At 43.5% G+C, this 18,875-nt stretch overlaps 1 protein-coding gene across 2 annotated transcripts in view; it reads right to left on the bottom strand.

The window, feature by feature from the left end:
- The window catches only part of CYB5R4 (cytochrome b5 reductase 4), a 1,195,924-nt gene that overhangs the window by 103,029 nt on the left and 1,074,020 nt on the right, over nucleotides 1–18,875 (bottom strand). For both annotated transcript variants that reach the window (XM_078648153.1, XM_078648152.1), the window contains one exon: nucleotides 4,700–4,864. In XM_078648153.1, the coding sequence (XP_078504279.1) occupies nucleotides 4,700–4,864 (165 nt within the window). The remainder of the gene's footprint in view (nucleotides 1–4,699; nucleotides 4,865–18,875) is intronic.

Genomic DNA, 18,875 nt, shown 5'->3' with positions numbered 1-18,875 from the left:
TGTGTTTGTTATGCTATGCTTTATTATGCTATGCTATGTTATGTTGTGTTTTGCTATGCTATGCTTTGTTTTGCTATGCTATGTTTTGTTATGCTATGTTTTGTTATGCTATGCTATGCTACGTTTAGTTTTGCTATCCTATGCTTTGTTTTGTTATGCTATGCTTTGTTGTGTTTTGCTATGATTTGTTATGCTATGTTTTGTTGTGTTTTATTATGCTATGCTTTGTTTTGCTATGCTATGTTTTGTTATGCTATATTTTGTTATGCTATGCTATGTTATACTATGTTTTGTTTTGCTAAGCTTTGTTATGCTATGCTATGTTGTGTTTTGTTTTGCTATGCTTTGTTGTGTTTTCTTATGCTATGCTATGTTTGGCTATGCTTTGCAATGCTGTGTTTTGTTATGTATGCTATGTTTTGTTGTGTTGTGTTTAGTTATGCTATGCTATATTTTGTTGTGTTTTGATGTTTTGTTATGCTATGTTTTGTTATGCTATGTTTTGTTATGCTATGCTTTGTTTTATGTTATGTTATGCTATGTTTTGTTATGTTATGCTGTTTTGTTCTGCTGTTTTGTTGTGTTATGTTATGCTATGCTATGTTTTGTTTTACTATGCTATGTTTTGCTATTCTTTGTTATGTTATGCTATGGTTTGTTTTGTTATGCTATTCTATGTTTTGCTGTGTTTTGCTATGTTTTGTTATGCTATGTTTTGTTATGCTATGCTTTGTTTTATGTTATGTTATGCTATGTTTTGTTCTGCTATGTTTTGTTGTGTTATGTTATGCTATGCTATGTTTTGTTGTTTTACTATGATATGTTTTGTTTTGCTATGATTTGTTATGTTATGCTTTGTTTTGTTATGCTGTTTTGTTATGCTATGCTATGTTTTGTTGTGTTTTGTTATGCTATGCTATGCTTTGTTGTGTTTTGCTATGCTATGTTTTGTTTTGTTATGCTGTTTTGTTTTGCTATCCTATGCTTTGTTTTGTTATGCTGTGCTTTTGCTATCCTATGCTTTTGTTTGTTATGCTATGCTATGCTGTGTTTCGTTATGCTATGCTATGTTTTGTTATGCTATGCTGGTGAGGGTATGTGAGGGTGTGTGTGAGGGTGAGTGAGGGTGAGTGAGGGTGAGTGAGTGTGTGTGAGGGTGAGGGTTTTTGAGGGTGATGGTGTGTGAGGGTGATGGTGTGTGAGGGTGAGGGGTGTGAGGGTGAGGGTGTGAGAGTGAGTGAGGGTGTGTGAGGGTGAGGGGGTGTGAGGGTGTGTGAGAGTGAGGGGGTGTGAGAGTGAGGGGTTGTGAGAGTGAGGGGGTGTGAGGGTGAATGAGGGTGAGAGGGTGAGGGGGTGTGAGGGGGTGTGAGGGTATGTGAGGGGTGTGAGGGTGAGAGTGTGTGAGGGTGAGGGAGGGTGAGGGGGTGTGAGGGTGAGGGGTGTGAGGGTGGTTGAGGGGTAGTGAGGGTGAGGGGTGTGAGGGTGAGGGGTGTGAGGGTGAGGGTGTGAGGGGGTGTGAGGGTGAGGGGGTGTGAGGGTGAGGCGGTGTGAGGGTGAGGGGGTGTGAGGGTGAGAGGGGAGTGATGGTGAGGGTGTGTGAAGGTGAGGGGGTGCGAGGGTGAGAGGGTGGGTGAGGGTGTGTGAGGGTGTGTGAGGGTGAGGAGGTGTGTGAGGGGTCAGGGGTGAGGGCGAGTGAGGGGGGGTAAGGGCATGAGGGTGAGTGAGGGTGAGTGTCTCTAATGAATGTTGCTGCTTCGCCTTCTTTGAAAATGTTCAGTGCTGCAAATAGAGCAAGCCGTCCTAATTATCACAGCATGAGGCCCCAAAGTGATAATTATCACAGCATGCAGAGAGGCGCCCCACGCTGCTGGAGCACTCAACTGCACATTAATTATAGTTGAGTGCTCCAGCAGCCTGGGGCGCCTGTTGACATGCTGTGATAAGTGGGGTCTCATGCTGTGATAATTGTTACTTGCGGCCGCACAAGCTGTTCCACTGTGAAGCACGTTCACAGACCTGAATCGGCTCGTGCCCATACTACAATCGGCTCGTGCACAGGTCTGTCTCCAGGTCTGTCTCCCTTGGAGGCAAACACGGTGACTATAGGTCCAGGCCAGCGAGACCTAATAAGTCTCGTTGGCGGCAGCGCTTTGCGCTGCAACGCCAGCGAGACCTAAAAATATAATTAAATATGTGCACTATGAGTCTTAGAGCAGATAGTGTGTCTGTCTTGAGTGACCCAGAATTTATAGCATTAGTCCGTGCATGTCTGTAATTTTGGGAGTCGAGATGTACAGGAAGGTGGGGCAGGCTTGCTCAAATCAAAATAATGCCTCTGTGTTCTGTTTCGGGCTCGCTTCCATTTGGCAAACACCACACAACAGCACATCAACATGTTCTGAAACACACCGAGGATTACCTGGGAGTTTAAACCTTCGATCTTCTACGACTGGTCACTGACACGGCTTCTAACATTCCATTCAACCCGAGCATTCCCCAAAAAAATGAGTCCTTCTCCAACCATGAATAATTTTCAGATTTCAGTAAAGAAAGTACTCTTTTCTCACATAGTTCTTGTTTTAAACAAATGAACAGACTTGTAACTTGCTCTTAATACTGTGTGACAGGGCAACATTAAATTGAGAAGCATCCAGTTACTTCACATTTACCACTGCAAAGGTGATAAAAGCACATCATTCAAAAAGGAAACACTGCAAAAAAGATGCAAACACTCTGCGCCTTGATTAACTTGTGAATTGTGTGACCTGGATAAGGGATTTTAAATGTGTGTTGTGGGCCGGAAGTTCGGGTACGTTAAGACAGTCGGCCCAGAGAAGCAGTACTGACGCGGGGCAGAAGTGGCGGCGGCCGCTGATGTGGTGAGTGGGGGGGCGTTCTCTGCGGCTCGCGCGTGAGTGGGGTGGCGTTCCCTGCGGCTCGGCTCGTTCACAGACCTGAGTCGGCTCGTGCTCAGGTCTGGAGCGGCTCGTGCCCCGCTCTGTCTCCCTTGGGAGAGAGCAAGGCGACAATAAGTCTCGTTGGCGTCAGCGCTTCGCGCTGCAACGCCAGCGAGACCTAAAAAGGGCCTCAATCCCTTATCAGACAGTCGTGCTACATGGACAACAATTAACAATGTGTCTTTTGTGAAAAAAATATGTGAAAGCGAGATGACCCCTCACGGGCGAACCACCATTGGGGAACCTGGTAGGTACTTACCAGTTTTGCCCTGTTCTCATCATCGGCAGTCATCAAGCTTTTAAATGAAATGTGTCTAAAAGAACATAGAAGTGTATGTAAAGATAAAGTGCAGTGGAGAAAAACGTGTAAAACACATACAAAACAGACAGTGTAATACAAACACAAAAGATACGATAAACTGCACGTATATACGACCTTTATTCTTATTCCTTCGTGCAGCCTATCTGGTTTAAAAGCTGGGTGTGGCTGTTACTTATATAACCACACGCCACTTGCCAACATGTTTCATTGCCTTATAAACTAGCGGCAATTTCTTCAGGGCATTAATTGTTTAGCCACTGCATTAATGCTGGACACGCCATTCTTTACGACCCCACGAGGCCCACGTGACTCCTACCAGCCATGGGGTTCGAATTAAAAATGTAACAGACAACCTCTCATGTGAGTGGTCTCAAGTCTCCTGTCGTGTTTAACGGTATCGGGAGACCCGAACGGCGTTACCTCATCCTGTGAGCCGGCACTAGGGTGGCAACTATAACCAAATGCTGGCACTGACATATGAGATCGTTTTTTAAATAAGGGTTGCCTATAGTATATGGACTGCATAAATTGCAGAACTGTGACACTGAAATATTGTATATCGTTTTGTATATAATGTGGCACCCATGACAAAATGCTGGCCCAGGCACAAAGGAGGTCATTTTTGACATATGCGGACACCTATACCACATTTTGAAACAAATCGGGTCAACTCCTGGGGAACATCAAGTTTCATTGATTTGGCAAACCATAAAAGGATTTGAATATTTAATTAGTGCCCTTTGACGGCATATGGCAGTATAGCAAATTTATGTAAAAAATTGTGCTTTAAAATGCCTCTTTCATCAATTTTCTTTTTATTTCTATGGAGCAGAAACCCATACTAAGAAATCTGGCTTACTCTCTTATCTCACTTATTACAGTTCAGGGCAAATATTATCCCCCAGAACTTTAGAAGTTCACGTCAGCACCATAATATGGGTGGTATCTAAACAGCACATGTCTGTGTTATGCTGTTATACTGTTATACCTAATCATGCAGTTGTTATGGAACTTCAGTGATGTTAATTGTTTGTGATGTTAGGCTCATGCGACATGCCTTCCTGGGAAAAATCACTGTCAAAAGTAAAATGAAGGTACTTCCTGTGATGTCATTAAGGTCAAAGGGTATGTGAAGGCACTTCCACTAACCATGGCATTTTGGCGAATCAACACCCCACGTCAGACAAGGTAGCTATTTCTGAAGATGTAATTATGTTCACCTGCCATATTTGATATAACCACCATCGATGCGGTAGTGTACTAATGAAAACAAAGAAGACACATCAACGTTGCTTGTAAAGCATGTTCCTACTTTTCCTCAGTTGCCTAAATTATATAAGTCATAGTTCATTGAAAAGCCTCGCTAATGCAAGTTCAATTGCTTAGATGGCTTTCAGAAAGTATCGATGATTAAAGTTACCGTATTCCTTGACTGGTAAACATTGTTGGACCACAAATGCAAATCAGTGTGTTCAGTGGTTCTTTGTTTCTTTCAATAAGTGTTGAGAGAAGAGGCAGGGAGATATTTCCTCTCATTCCAGTCCACTCATCGGTTGGTTCAGACAGAACAAACTGCACTTCACACCTGAAAATGAAAAGACACATTAGTGTGAGAATGTATTTGGTTGCCAAAGTGACCTGGAACTTTCAAAGCGCCATTAAAATACTTCTGCAGCAGAAAAGTAGTGACTTATGCCAACGGGTCACAGCAGCTGTGAATAAAAGCATATTCGTTCCCGCGTTTTCAAGAACTGTGCTCGCCACGTTCCGGTCTGTCGCCTGGAAACACACAGAAACGTATCCTGCATGAAAAATCCCAGTCCTAGAACCAGCAGCGGCCAACATACCTGAGAAAAGACTGGGAGTTACTGCAGAGAGGTATCTTAAAACACATTTATCAAGTAACCTCCAAGATGCTGTTTTTAAAATAGGAGAGGACGGGAAAGGGCCTAATTCATGAAAAAAGTCCGACGTAGGCCTCCCACTTGAAGAGACTTACAACCACTTAGTACTTGTGAAAGAAAAGAGACACTGGTGAAAACTCCTGGAAATCTAGCACACATTTAATGAAATTTGCTATTTCAGCATGGGCGCAGCTATCAAAGATGCAGCAGGTGCAGTGGTACCAGGCTCCAGAGCTCTGAGGGGCCCATTTAACCCTTATAATAGCTGTAATTTACTATCCAAATAACAGTCAAAGGGTCCATCTTCCTTGCTTAAAGCAGTTCGGACTGGACTTTTCCCATGAGGCAAAGGGTCAGAGCTGATTTGCATATAGCCAGTGTCTAACCCAGGGTGGTGTGGAGTGAAAAAAACGATGGATTTAGGCCCAGATCCTTGTACTGGGGTGAATGTATGACATTGTTCTACATTCTGTCCATCAACTGTGTTTTTTGTAATTTTCACCCCGAGTGGGCTGGGGATGCTCAGACGTGAGTCCCAGGCTCTCCACACCACTGGAGTCAAGCTATCCAGGCTGAATGAAGGCTGATAGCCAGAAACCGGGCCTTGGATGCTTGATTCCGGTCTGGGAAAGACAGGGCTTGGCAGTTCGGACTGGACTTTTCCCATGAGGCAAAGGGTCAGAGCTGATTTGCATATAGCCAGTGTCTAACCCAGGGTAGTGTGGAGTGAAAAAAACGATGGATTTAGGCCCAGATCCTTGTACTGGGGTGAATGTATGACATTGTTCTACATTCTGTCCATCAACTGTGTTTTTTGTAATTTGCTTAAAGCAGGGCCATTGGCGTCCTTGTTATGCTATTGCATGTTTTAATGTCACCTTTACGCCATTTTTCACAATTCAATATGAGGAGCATAGGACACATGCTCAAGCAGAAACCATGAAGACAACAAGCCCAGGTGGCTGCCTTTTGTGGTGTGAAGAATTCAGAAGTCCTGACCAAAAAAAAAAAAAAACTACAGAAAAAAGATGCCATCACCACACCTGCAGAAACAGTCAAACTAAACGTGCAATGTGCAGCACAGAACAACAAGATGGCACAGCATTTAAAATACATATAATTGTCTAAAAATACTAAGGCTGTAATAATGCTTTGATTTAACCAGGTATAAAAACACATTCACAAAAATGTGAGTCGAATGGTGGCACTACTACAGATTTACTGGAAAATAGAAGGATGTACATTAATAATCAATTGTAACAATGTACAGGAGAAGCTTGCTGTCCTCTCTATTAATGTACTTTGCTTAACAAAATCAATAACGTTGATTTATTTAAAAAATACAAAATACAAAAAAAAGCTCACAAATATTACTTCAAATAGCCAGATGTACAGAAAAAGGCGTTCTCACTTAATTCCAAAAGCCTAATCGTCACAGGGAAAACTATGATTTTGTAGTTTTGATATACGTCTGTTTTTCAAGACCCAAATGTGTGCGAAATGCCCTCACTGCTAAACAACGACAGACATGATGTTAACGTCAGTTAGGTTTTGGGGAGTTCTGTGTTACCTTTCTACACCCACTAAATCGTTTAAGCCGTTTTCTTTTAGGTGTTGGTTTAGAATAATCACAAAGGTGTGTACTTATGGGGGTGCACACCACTTTTCAATATTCATTTCCCGGATTATACTCTTGAAAAAAATAAATGTTCCCACCTTTGACTGCCACGAAAGAGATCACATCAATCTCAAGATTTTTCACCGTTATAAGTGGCAGCGGTGCTCTTAAAAATGAACACAATGTGACTATGTGAGTCAGGATATAAACTGTAAGAATGTTGCTTCCACTTTCTAGGCGAGCGAGTCATATGTATGCATGGAAACAGTTATGTGATTCGAGCAATAGATAAGTCACATTAAAAAATGAACTGCAGTCCGGACCAGTAACCCCTCACCAGCAGGGGGCGGTGGGCGGGTGGCTTAACTGAACTCCATTCATTTCAAAGGCAGGGTGTGGATCATGCGAAGGGGGAGAACGAGGTAGTGGGTGGCAAGAATTAAACAGTCATCACGAGTAGGAGCATGCTGTAGGAGGGGTGCAGCCAGTAGCGGCCAGCATGGCTCATAGTGGGGGGCTGGCGCGAGGAGGTGGGAGGACGGGCGCGAGTAGGGGTTAGAGGACGGGCGCGAGTAGAGGTTAGAGGCGGGCGCGAGGAGGGGTTGGGGTGAGCGCGAGGAGGGGTTGGGGTGGGCGCGAGGAGGGGGTTGGGGTGGGAACGAGGAGGGTGGAGGTGGGCACGAGGATGGGGGAGGTGGGCACGAGGAGGATGGCACGAGGAGGGGGGAGGTGGGCGTGAGGAGGGGGGTTTGCACAGGGGAGTTGGTCAATAATAAAAAATCTACGTTTATGCCTGCCCAGGTCCCACGTCTTAACTGCTATTGCTCTCCTGCCTCTGACAGAAACAGGAAGCAGGCAGCCTCCCTCCCCTCCCCTAACCAATCACAATGATTGGTCATGACGCCACCCTGCCAGGGGCTGTAGGGGATGGCATATTCTCCATGCAGACTGCTCATGACAGGTTTGGACGGCCTGAAAGGACTGACCAAACAATCTTTACACCCACCCACCCGCCTGCCCGGAATGCAAAAGTTATTACCATTTTATGTTTTGGCTTTCTCGCACTGTGAGAAAGCAGTGGGGCGATGCTCTTCCACCCTAGTGGTGGAGCCCCCCCCCCCACCCAGGTGCCGGGTGCCGAGACTCAAGCAGCGCTTAGTGCTTTGTTCCATTTTTTTCTACTCCAGTTCACCTCGTGTGCTACATGTACATATTTTTACAGTAAGACTGTACCTCCACATTCTTTCCACTTATTTTAAAACGTGAAGTAAAAAAGTTGCCAGGGCAAGCACTTTTTGTCTATAAGACTTTCAATTATTGTCTTAATGAATAGGAACACAGACACAAGACTTTCTTGTACCTGCACACCCTTCAATATTTCTGTAAAATTGGCCGCCTTTGACTAAAGTGCTCGATTTCTCAGCAAGAAACCTCTTAGACCTGAGCAGAGCTTTCTTTCGCTCGAGCTTTGTGATTATGATTGAATCCCTGTGTATTTTTCAGTTTACTGCTGTCAGTGTGCGTTTCTTTGCCAACGGGATACGTTCAACTGGAATCTTACTATAAACAAGACGATTTCTGATATGAAAATAACAGTACGCAATGTGTACTGTAAGGGGGAGTTATCATGAGGAATGCAGCTGCTCCTGACTTCGTATGAAGCTAAATGCAGCTTAGAAACTCGTTCTTGTGGGTCCACAAAATATGGGAGTCGGGCCTTCTCCTTCATTCATAGCATATCTCCCAGTCACATAGCCAGCCACCAAGCCCTCAACTAGAAATGACTACATGGCGGACCAGAATGGTGGGTTTTACTAGAGAGTCATGAGAGGTGGAAACACGTTTTACAGAGAGCTTTATACAAGAGGCTGTTGTGTCGTGTCCACTCAGGTATGATAACACTGCAAAAGTCTTCAGCCTGAGCACTGGCCGTAGGCTGCTACCCGCAGGGGCGGCTCTAGGCTCATGGCGGCCCTGGGCAGGGAGCGTAAGTAGGGGGCCCCGGAAGAGGGGGTCCGGGAGGGGCAGAGTACCAGGCCAGTGAAGGGGGGGGGTCAGGGTGTTTGGAAGTGGAACAGAGTCGGAGGCCGCCGAATCCCTGCCAGGGGCCGCCACGCAAATATGTATCCATCCTCAGAGGATTATTATATTAAGGATATATATTGGCTTGGTGGCCCCTGGGGTTTGGTGGCCCTGTGCAGGTGCACAGCTTGCACATGCCTAAGGCAGCCCCTGCTACCCGGTTCCTGGTGTCAACGCTGCTTCCTTTGAACTAATCAAGGTTGCATTTTTCATCAGTGCGAGGATTGAGTTTATTCGACATGACTGCGCTGCCTTGAGCACAGGATAAAAGAGCCCTGCTCTGCATATTGCACACGAACAGCATACATATTACAGGCGATAGAGTCTTAGTAAACCAAGAGGTTTGTTTGTATGAATGCTTGGGGAGGTGCCTGGCATTTCTCCAAACTGGGGAACTCTTTATTGTCGCAATCAAATGCTCTGTAAATAACTGCTTTTATTTTTAGGAAGAAATACATCTAGAATGTGTTGCTCCCAGAAGTGTGGAGAGCGAAAATAAAGAGGAAGGGAATGCTGGTCTGAATTTTAAATGGTGACATTCACATTTAAAGCAATTGACTTTGCTTTTTGTGAGCTTTTAATTGTTAATTGACAATTATAAACCTAAAGAAGGCAAACTCAATTGTTTCAAATATGAATATAATATTCAAGTCAACATTTTTATTGTTCAGGACTGTGTGCTCCGCAGTTAGCTCAACAGCATTAAGATGCCAGTCATAATAGCTAATTGTTAATCATTCTTTGCAGGGGCACATCTGCACACAATGGCAGATTTTTGGCTATAAACTGACAGTCAAACTGTTTATTTACAGCTGACAAGTCTTCAGATTGCTTATGTTCTGCATGTCCATAGTTTCAGAGAACTTATGTTCAATTATAGAAGTGGCTTACCACAGTAACAATTGAATGTATTTCATGCAGTGAAAAATGGGGCAGGTTGTATGTGTTTAAATATTTCAACACTACACATTCACAATTGCTTTATAAAGCTTAATTTCTCAAATTTGCTTTCAAATGTTCCATTTGCCACTGTTATTGTCAACATTTTCTCTGGGGAAGAACCCTCAAACACCATGTCTGAAAGTCAGTCGGAATGGTTCAGTTTGCACGCTTGCAACGTAACATTTATACCTAACTTTTACACCCACCACGTTTAAATGTCACGAGCCGCCACTGCTCACCAGGACTATGGCAACACATTGTAGTCTTGGTCTCAGCAATAGAGGCCACACACGGGCAATTAAAACAGAATATTGCAAACGAAGAAAACGTAATAATTGAAGTGCCAATGCTTTCCATGGAATGTAGTATTGCTTCAATTTAATTACTTTGCGTTTACCGAGTTGTAAGCTCTGGTAATGTCAGTCAAAAAGCACAGAGGAATTGTAAATCCCATGTTGGTATTCTTACTCACATGCTCTTCCATTGCCCTGTCCTACAAACATATTGGTATAAGATCTACAATTGTATAAACAAGACTTTCAACATTGTCCCTCCAAGGGAATTTTCCTATATCCTACGAGGATCCCAACATTAAAGATGTGAATGATCGATGTTTATTAGATCTTATGCTTACTTTAGCCTGTAAGATTGTACTGAATAAGTGGAAACATTCCAAAGAAGTCTCCTTTAGGATGTGGCAGGAATGGTTATCTTTCCTCAGAGGAGTTGACAATGGTGCACTTAAAACCTCTCCATGGCGCAAATCAAACAGGAAACAATGGAAATCCCTTGACGCCTTCATCTTCTCATACAACCCTCCGTGAAAATTGACTCACACTCTCCTCAAGGTAATGCTTATTGAACACCATATCCACTGTGTCACACCTGTTATATATTGCACTTTCTACTATTGCTACTGTGAGACAGGACTTGCATGACACCACTGTACTGCATTGTATTTTCCACTCTTATTCGGAGGTAACTGTGCTTGATGGCCAACTTGTACGTCACTACAGCTTCACTTCGACTCCCATGGTAAGGGACTTGAGTAATTTGATGTTCGGTTATTTCTATTTCTATATGATTTGTATGTATTTTTCTTTCCCATTGCTTTCACCTTATTATGAATGTCATCTTATTATTGAGTATATCATTGTACTTGCTAACGCGGGATTTCTGGTTACTAATTATCTTGCCAAATCCCTTCTTCCTGTCGACTGAATCGTTGGTACCTGTCTTGAGTAAAAGGTAATCTCGAGGTAAACAATCAATTTAAGAACTTACACCACTCTAAATGACCACTGACCAAAATTAAGTTTTAAAGATTTAATATAAAGTCAAAGATAACTGAAGATACAAACTTCTCAAAATGAGATTCAAAAGGTATATCGGAATCACTATGAACATGAACTTCTTGAATAGTCTGAGTCTGAAGAACAAAATAATAAGTACAAGTTCGAATACCATCAGGGTTGCTAAAATGGATACAAGTTGCAACCTCAAAGTCATTACAGAAAAGAAAATCAAAGTTAGTCTGTCCCTACACTATACTAAATGACATCCCTACTTAACAAGATCTTAACCCTCTAGGTGTCAGCCGTGCTGACTTCCTAAGAAGATCACGCACTTCTCTTTGTCTCTTCTCTGATAATGGGTCTCTCCTGATCAGCCTATCTGCCTACCCATCCGCTTCCTTAGGCTCCCAAAATCATCTGCTCTGCTCTCCTCCCGGGTCACTTTCCCTAATACCAAATCACATTTCCAATAGAAACGCCCCTTGGGACGCCCCTCACGTGGTACATCTTTCCGCGGCAAACTCCATGATGGTACTCTTGAAGACCCTCGTTAAAGTTGACCTTGGTTCCCGGGCTTCTTCTTCAGTGCGCTGATACCCCCTGAAATTCCTGGAAACTCCTACAGGCCTGCGCAAGGCGCCACTGAACAAAGTCCCTTTCATTCGAGCTGATTAGGACCCTCGCACCTGCATACAGCTCGTCCTACAGTGGGCCTCAAATTCCAGACTTCACCATATCTTAGGCCATAAAACACTCTCTGAGCTTCATACTGGACACCTCACGACCTCTCCTCTAACGAGCACATGACGATTTTAAACTACATGACATTATCGGCTCTGGCCTACTTGATTTACATGCAGCAGGTTCCTGCACTCTTAAAACGTTAACTTGATTTAAACAGCAAACATTCTTAACTAGCATACGTTTCTAAAATAACACATCTATAAAGCATATACTTTTAACCCTAAGTTCAATAGTACATTTTGAAAGAACCATGTCAACCTTGTCTCACATTATTTTAGCAGCACGTTTAGATTTGCTTGTGAATTGCCATGAGGCCTACACAAAATACTGGGTTTTTGTTACATTCAACTCTTACATTATTCCTTTAACATGAGAACATGAGGTTTTCATATTCATCCCAAACATTTCTACATTAGTCTCACACAGTTATGATTATCGTTACTCTACTTTAAACATTCTATGCATTTCACCACTGAATATAAGACACTCGGTGTATTTCACTTCTAAATATAAACACTCTGGTGCAAAGTACATGTTAACTAACTACGTGCTTGTAAATATGGCGTACTTATACATTTTTTCCAAACTTGTGCTCTCTCAGTCCCCCCTTTGATGACCTTCAGGGGTCATCATCACCATGACACAAAAATGTAGAACCTTTAAAGTGAAGTCAGGACAGTACCACTTCTTTTCATACTCTCTAATGCTTTCAGACTCTTATATTGAGTGTCCTGCATCGCTGTCAACTCTTCTTCCTGTTTCTTCATAGCTCTCTGTAACCTATTTGCTCTATACCATTGATACAAACGCACCAATCCCCACAAAGTGATTACACAAATCACTACTATGATGATAGGTTTCAATATGTACCAAACGATACCCTTTCCTAAGTTGGCAAACCAACTTCCAACTTTACCCATTCCATGGCCTACTTTTTCCCACACATTTACCTTTGCCAGGTCCTCAATTTCGTAGTGTATGGCAGTGATGTTTTGTATATACTTCTCTAGAGGCTTTGAATTGTCTGGAATGTAAGTACAACATTCCTGGACCTTCAAGGCCCTACAGACTCCTCCCTCTTTTGCTAACAGAACATCTAAAGCAAGTCGGTTCTGAAGAACCATTGCCCTAATCGATTGCATCTCTCCCTCTATCAGCATCAAGGATCTTGCAGTACTGGCAGACAGTCTATCTACGACTGTAGCTAACCTCCTGATCTTAATGTCATTCATTATCAATCCTAAGAAAGGGAATGCAGCACCTATTACATCTCCAATTACTTCTGCTGCACCCAGTCCTCGCTTCCATCTAGTTGATATTTCTTTCTTAGGCGTGTCTAAATTCTCAACATGATATATTTTAGGGAAGACAACAGCCAGATAGCATGATCCGTACCAATTATCTGGTAACTTCACATAGGCATATCTTCCACATACAAAATATACATTTGGTATTGCTTGCATCCCTTTCATGAAGTTCTTAGAGTAGTACTCCAATTGAAAAGCATGTTCGCAATTGACTTGTCCTACATAAACGTTTTCATAGTAGGAGTAACTCCTGTGAATGCACAGTTTCCCCCGTTTCTCCTTATCCAAAGCAATTGGACCAATACTACCTTTTCGTTGTTGTGCCCTTTCTTCCTTGGTCCAATCTGTTTCTCCTTGTCCTGATGCCTTCAATGCCTTCTGCTTTCTGTATCTAGTATCTACCTGAGCTATAAACTTTTTCTCAACTTCTGATATTTGACAAGTCAGATTGTTGTTTCGAGCATGTGAAGTATCTAACGTTCTCCATGGAATAAACCATTTGTGTAACCTGTCTTCGCTTTTGTAGTAGTCCCATTTGTTCAAATGCTTGAAATTCGGAACCTCTGGCAATGTCGAGTCGAAATTCGAGAAGTAATACTCAAATCCGTCTCGTCCATAAAACATACTTAACAATAAACTGCACGTTATTCCATATGTCAACGGGAGATGATGGTATTTGATACCCTCCTCCACCGAAATTGGTAACTGCATACATACATAGCAGTCCTTTACCTCCATGGCATCAACATATTCATAAAGCAACTTAGCATAAGCATTTGACTTGTAATTCCCCTGTGATTCATCCATGTGTAACCTTTTTACTTCTGCATCTAACAACGCTTTGTCTTTCTCATTGATGTTTCCCTTCTCCTTAACTGTGGTAGTTCTCGGTGTTGACATTCCCCTATCCTCCTTAACTGTGGTTCCATCCCCTTCGTGTCCCGCTAGGAATGAAACAGTTACCACTAAAATTATAAGAGAAACCACTACTCCTAAAAATGTAACAGCTATACATTTTGCCCTGCGGTTCGGGTTGCCAGCCTCCATGTTCTCAAACAGTGTAGTTTTCGACTATCTTCCAGCATTCACTTCCTCTTCTTTTCAAACAAAGTCTTTCTCTCTTGCAATGTCTTTCTTGAAACACTTGGAAGCTTGACAATTTGTTTCCGCAAAACAGTTCAAAGTCCAGTAGAAAATAGACAACCCTAGCCCTTCTCCATCCACTAAAATGAAACCCCTATCACTTTTCTTCTTCCACTCGGCGCTAGGTTATCTTGCAACAAGTTTACAATTTCTTTTCAAAAGTCTTATTTTCATCTGAAGTTATGTATGACTCAAGGAGTAACACTACTTCTTCATAAATGTCCATCCGAAGTATCATTCCCTCAGGTTCTGGACAATTCGTACCACACCATGGAAAGTCAACCTTTTCTAGGATTATTCTCCTTATTTCGCTCAAGACAAGTGGACGGACGAAATTGAGAGTTAGCGTTTTTTCAATTTCTAATCCTGGTACTATCAGTTCTATATCCACAATTACAAAGGGGTCCGTTCTAATCAAGATCACTTTCTTCACTTTTCCAGATCTGCACCCCTTTGAAGACATTCGCAGTATGATCTTAGTCCACAACAATAAGCACTCCTAGCAATTCTACTACTCGTTCAAGCATTTCCAAACGAAGAAGAGTTCCCTCCAATATTGGATATCGTGAACAGCAAACTGGAAACTCAACTGTCTCTAAAAGCAATTTTCTTATTCCACTCAGGAGAGCAGGATGAACGATGTTGAGTGTCAGCAACCTTTCGGTCTCCGCTCCTGGCAGTAGAAACTTTATTTGCACTGTGATGATCGGGTCAGTTCTGATCAGTTCCACTTCCCTGATCCTCCCTGTTCTGTGTCTCCCAGACATCTGCAACAAGGTAGGTCCAGTCGGGAGTAGAGTATCTTCTGCTAGGCACTCGCACTCTATTTGATCTTCTAAGACCCTCCTCGGCTTGATCCTGGATATCTTCTTCTGGATCTGAGTCTTCGGATATAGGAGTAAGCGTTTCTTCTTGGGCCGACCTCAAACTTAGCCTTCTTCTTCTTGTTGGCCAAGTGGCAGCTCCAAGCCTTATTCTCCTATTCCTTGTCCTCCCACTTGGTTCTTGATCGCTCCGATACGGATCTGAGTCTGAGTCGTATTCACTTCTGCTCTCTCCTTCAGTTGCGTCTTCTGTCTCACTGCCGTCCTGCCTTCGCTCTTCTTCTGAATCCGATGCGTTCCCAACTTCTTCCGACACCTCCTCAGCTGCCTCAATCCCTTCTTGCGACTCTTCTTCCACTTCCGGGCTTTCGTCTGGGATGGGAGCTGTTCCTTCTAGAGGTGCTGGAACTCTTCTAGTATGGGATGCATGGATCCAATTTGGCAGCCCCCCGCACTTCACCGCGGTGTTCGTGATCAGGATTACCTGAAAGGGCCCACGCCAGCGAACATCTAGGCAGTTCTTCCGGACGTGTTTTTTAACCAGGACCCAGTCCCCTGGGTTCAGGTCATGACACAGGTTCCTCGCTGTTGGAACTTCAGCCGCATGCACCTGAAGGGACACAGAATGGATGGCGTCAGACAGTCCTTTACAATAATCCAAGATCAGATCATCTGTAATATTCAATAGAGCAGTAGTTGGAACTGTAGGAAGTCTCATGGCCCTCCCCATCAGGATCTCGTGGGGAGAAAGACCTGTCCTCCTATCAGGCGTGCTGCGCATGCTCATGAGCACCAATGGAAGAGCATCTGGCCAACTCAAAGATGTGGATGCCACTACTTTAGCCAATCTATTCTTCAAAGTGCCATTCACTTGTTCCACAATTCCTGAAGCCTCTGGTCGATAACTACAATGCAGCTTTTGATCGATATTCAGCGTGGAGCACAACATCTTCACTATTTCGCTGTTAAAATGTTTTCCTCTGTCCGATTCCAAAGAGGCAGGCACCCCGAAGCGCGGTATCAACTCCCTGAGCAACAATTTAGCCACTGTGAGTGTATCGCACCTACGTGTAGGGTATGCCTCAACCCATCTGGAAAATACGCATACAATCACCAACACATACCGAAGGCGATTGACTCTTGGCATTTCGATGAAGTCTAGTTGCATTCTATTGAAAGGCCCCCCTGACCTCCCAATGTGACTCAGTGTGACTGGTGTTCGTTTGCCTACGTTCAGTTGTTGGCAGGTAACACATCGCTTACATACTGATTCTGCTGCTATTCTGAATTTCGGGCAATACCAAGTCTGCCTAAAAACTCTCATCATAGCATCCCTTCCTAGATGTACTGGACCATGTATTTCTCTCGCCATGGGATTAGCTAATTCTTCAGGTAACACAGCTCTCCCATCTGCTGAAACCCAAAAATCCATTTCACTTCGCACACAGCCTGCTATTTCCCATGCCTTTTTCTCTTTTTCAGGTGCGTTCTCCTGCATTATTCTTAAATCCTCCCAAGTGTCTACAGTTTCTAACATCATACTTAATTCAGTCTTTTCTTCTGCACCTTCTATTTCCACCTTTGAGAAAGAATAACTTTGTTCCGCACAATAGCGTGCGACTTCATCAGCATATCTATTACCTTGTGACACAAAATCTGTATTCTTAGTATGAGCTACACACTTCACCACTGCAATATCAACAGGACCTTGTAATGCTTCTATCAGCAATCTCACAAATTCTCCATTTCGAATGGGCGAACCAGAGGAGGTCATGTAACCCCTCTGAGACCACAACTGCCCGAAATCATGAACCACACCGAAACCATATTGGCTGTCCGTGTAGATGGTGACTCTCTTTCCATTTCCTGCTATGCAGGCACGAGTTAGGGCAATAATCTCTGCTACCTGTGCGGAATGTACTCCTTCCAGGCAAGCGGCTTCCACAACTCCAGTAATGGTACAAACAGCATAAGCTGCTCTTAACCGACCAGTATCGTCTCTTAAACATGAGCCATCGACAAAGTAAATCTCATCAGGGTCAGACAATGGCTCATCCACTATATCTGGTCTGGGTTTCGTGCATAGTTCAGTCACATCAAGGCAATCGTGGTCTTCACATCCTTCGCCTTCTATTACAGTAGGTAATGGCATCAAAGTAGCAGGATTCAAGACAGAGCATCTCCTGAGAGTCACGTTTTCTGCGGCAAGTATAACTTGCTCATAACGCGTGAGCCTACTATTGGTCAGATGCTGCGTCTTCGTCCTGGTCATTAACAATTCAACTGAATGCGGTACATACACTACTACTGGATGTCCCATTACAATACTTTCGCTCCTTTCAATGCTGACACCCGTTGCAGCAACGGATTTGAGACATCCGGGCAACGCTGCGGCTACTGGATCTAATGTAGCCGAAAAATATGCAACTGGTCTACGGGCATTACCGTGGGTCTGTGCCAAGACTGACAAAGCACATCCCTCTCTCTCACAGCAATAGAGTGAAAACGACTTTTCATAATCTGGCATTCCCAGAGCCGGAGCACGACATAAATCGTCCCTCAGCTGTAAAAACGCCACCAGACATTCTTCATCCCATGGTACCGGATCACTCACCTCCTTGTGCGTCAGTTTCTGTAAGGGCTTTGCTTTCAGTGAAAAGTTAACTATCCACTGTCGGCAGTAACCCACCATCCCTAGGAACATTCTAACCTCTCTCTGAGTTGTAGGCGCATTCATTTTCATTATCGCCTCAATCCTCTCTGGGGACACCTTACGTTTCCCTTTTTCTAACCTGTGCCCTAGATACTGTACTTCTGTCAGACAATACTGTAACTTGCTCGGAGATACCTTATGTCCATTTTCAGCTAAATGATTCAGTAAGGCAATTGAATCTACTTTACAAGCTTCCTCTGTTTCTGACGCAACAAGTAGGTCATCTATGTACTGTACCAGAACCGAGTTCTGTGGCAGTACTAGATTCTCAAGATTCTTTTTCAACAACTGATTAAAGATGGATGGACTGTCTGTGAATCCTTGTGGAATTCGACACCATGTTAAAACGCGATCTTCCATTTTAAACGCAAAAAGGTACCTGCTCTCTTCATCCAATGGGATTGAAAAGAAAGCCTGGCAAAGATCTATCACTGTGAACCATTCTGCTTGACATGGTATTTGAAACAATATCACTGATGGATTCGGTACCACGGGACAACATGAAACGACTATGTTGTTAATCTTTCGTAAATCCTGAACTATCCTAAACTTCCCGCTAGGTTTCTGCAAACCCATAATCGGGGAGTTACAAGGACTGCCCACGATTTCCTTCAGTATTCCCTGCTGTATCATTGACTCGATCACAGGCTTTATTCCTGCAATCGTTTCCTGGGACAATTTGTATTGAGGCGTTCTTGGAAACTCAACATTTGGTTTTACCAGAATTTTTACCGGTTCTACCCCTTTAATCAATCCTATATCTTCTCCTGTGAAATCCCACACCTCTGACGCCACTGCATCTCTTAAGTCTTGTGGAAGATCTTCTACAGTCAGAGTAGGATATAGTTCTACACAGAATTTTGAATTGGCCACCTTAAAGGTAGCATCATCGTCGGTAGTCTGTACCTCCACTCCTTGTGGGGTGCAGTATATGGTGCAATTCAATTTGCATAACAAATCCCTACCTAACAGACATACCGGACTCGAGTCACAAACCACAAACTGATGTTCGTTCATGTGGTTT

Source organism: Lissotriton helveticus, chromosome 6, assembly GCF_964261635.1.
Source record: "Lissotriton helveticus chromosome 6, aLisHel1.1, whole genome shotgun sequence".
Lineage (NCBI taxonomy): Eukaryota > Metazoa > Chordata > Amphibia > Caudata > Salamandridae > Lissotriton > Lissotriton helveticus.
Note: the sequence above shows the minus strand (reverse complement) of the source record. Positions and strands in the feature narration are given on the sequence as shown.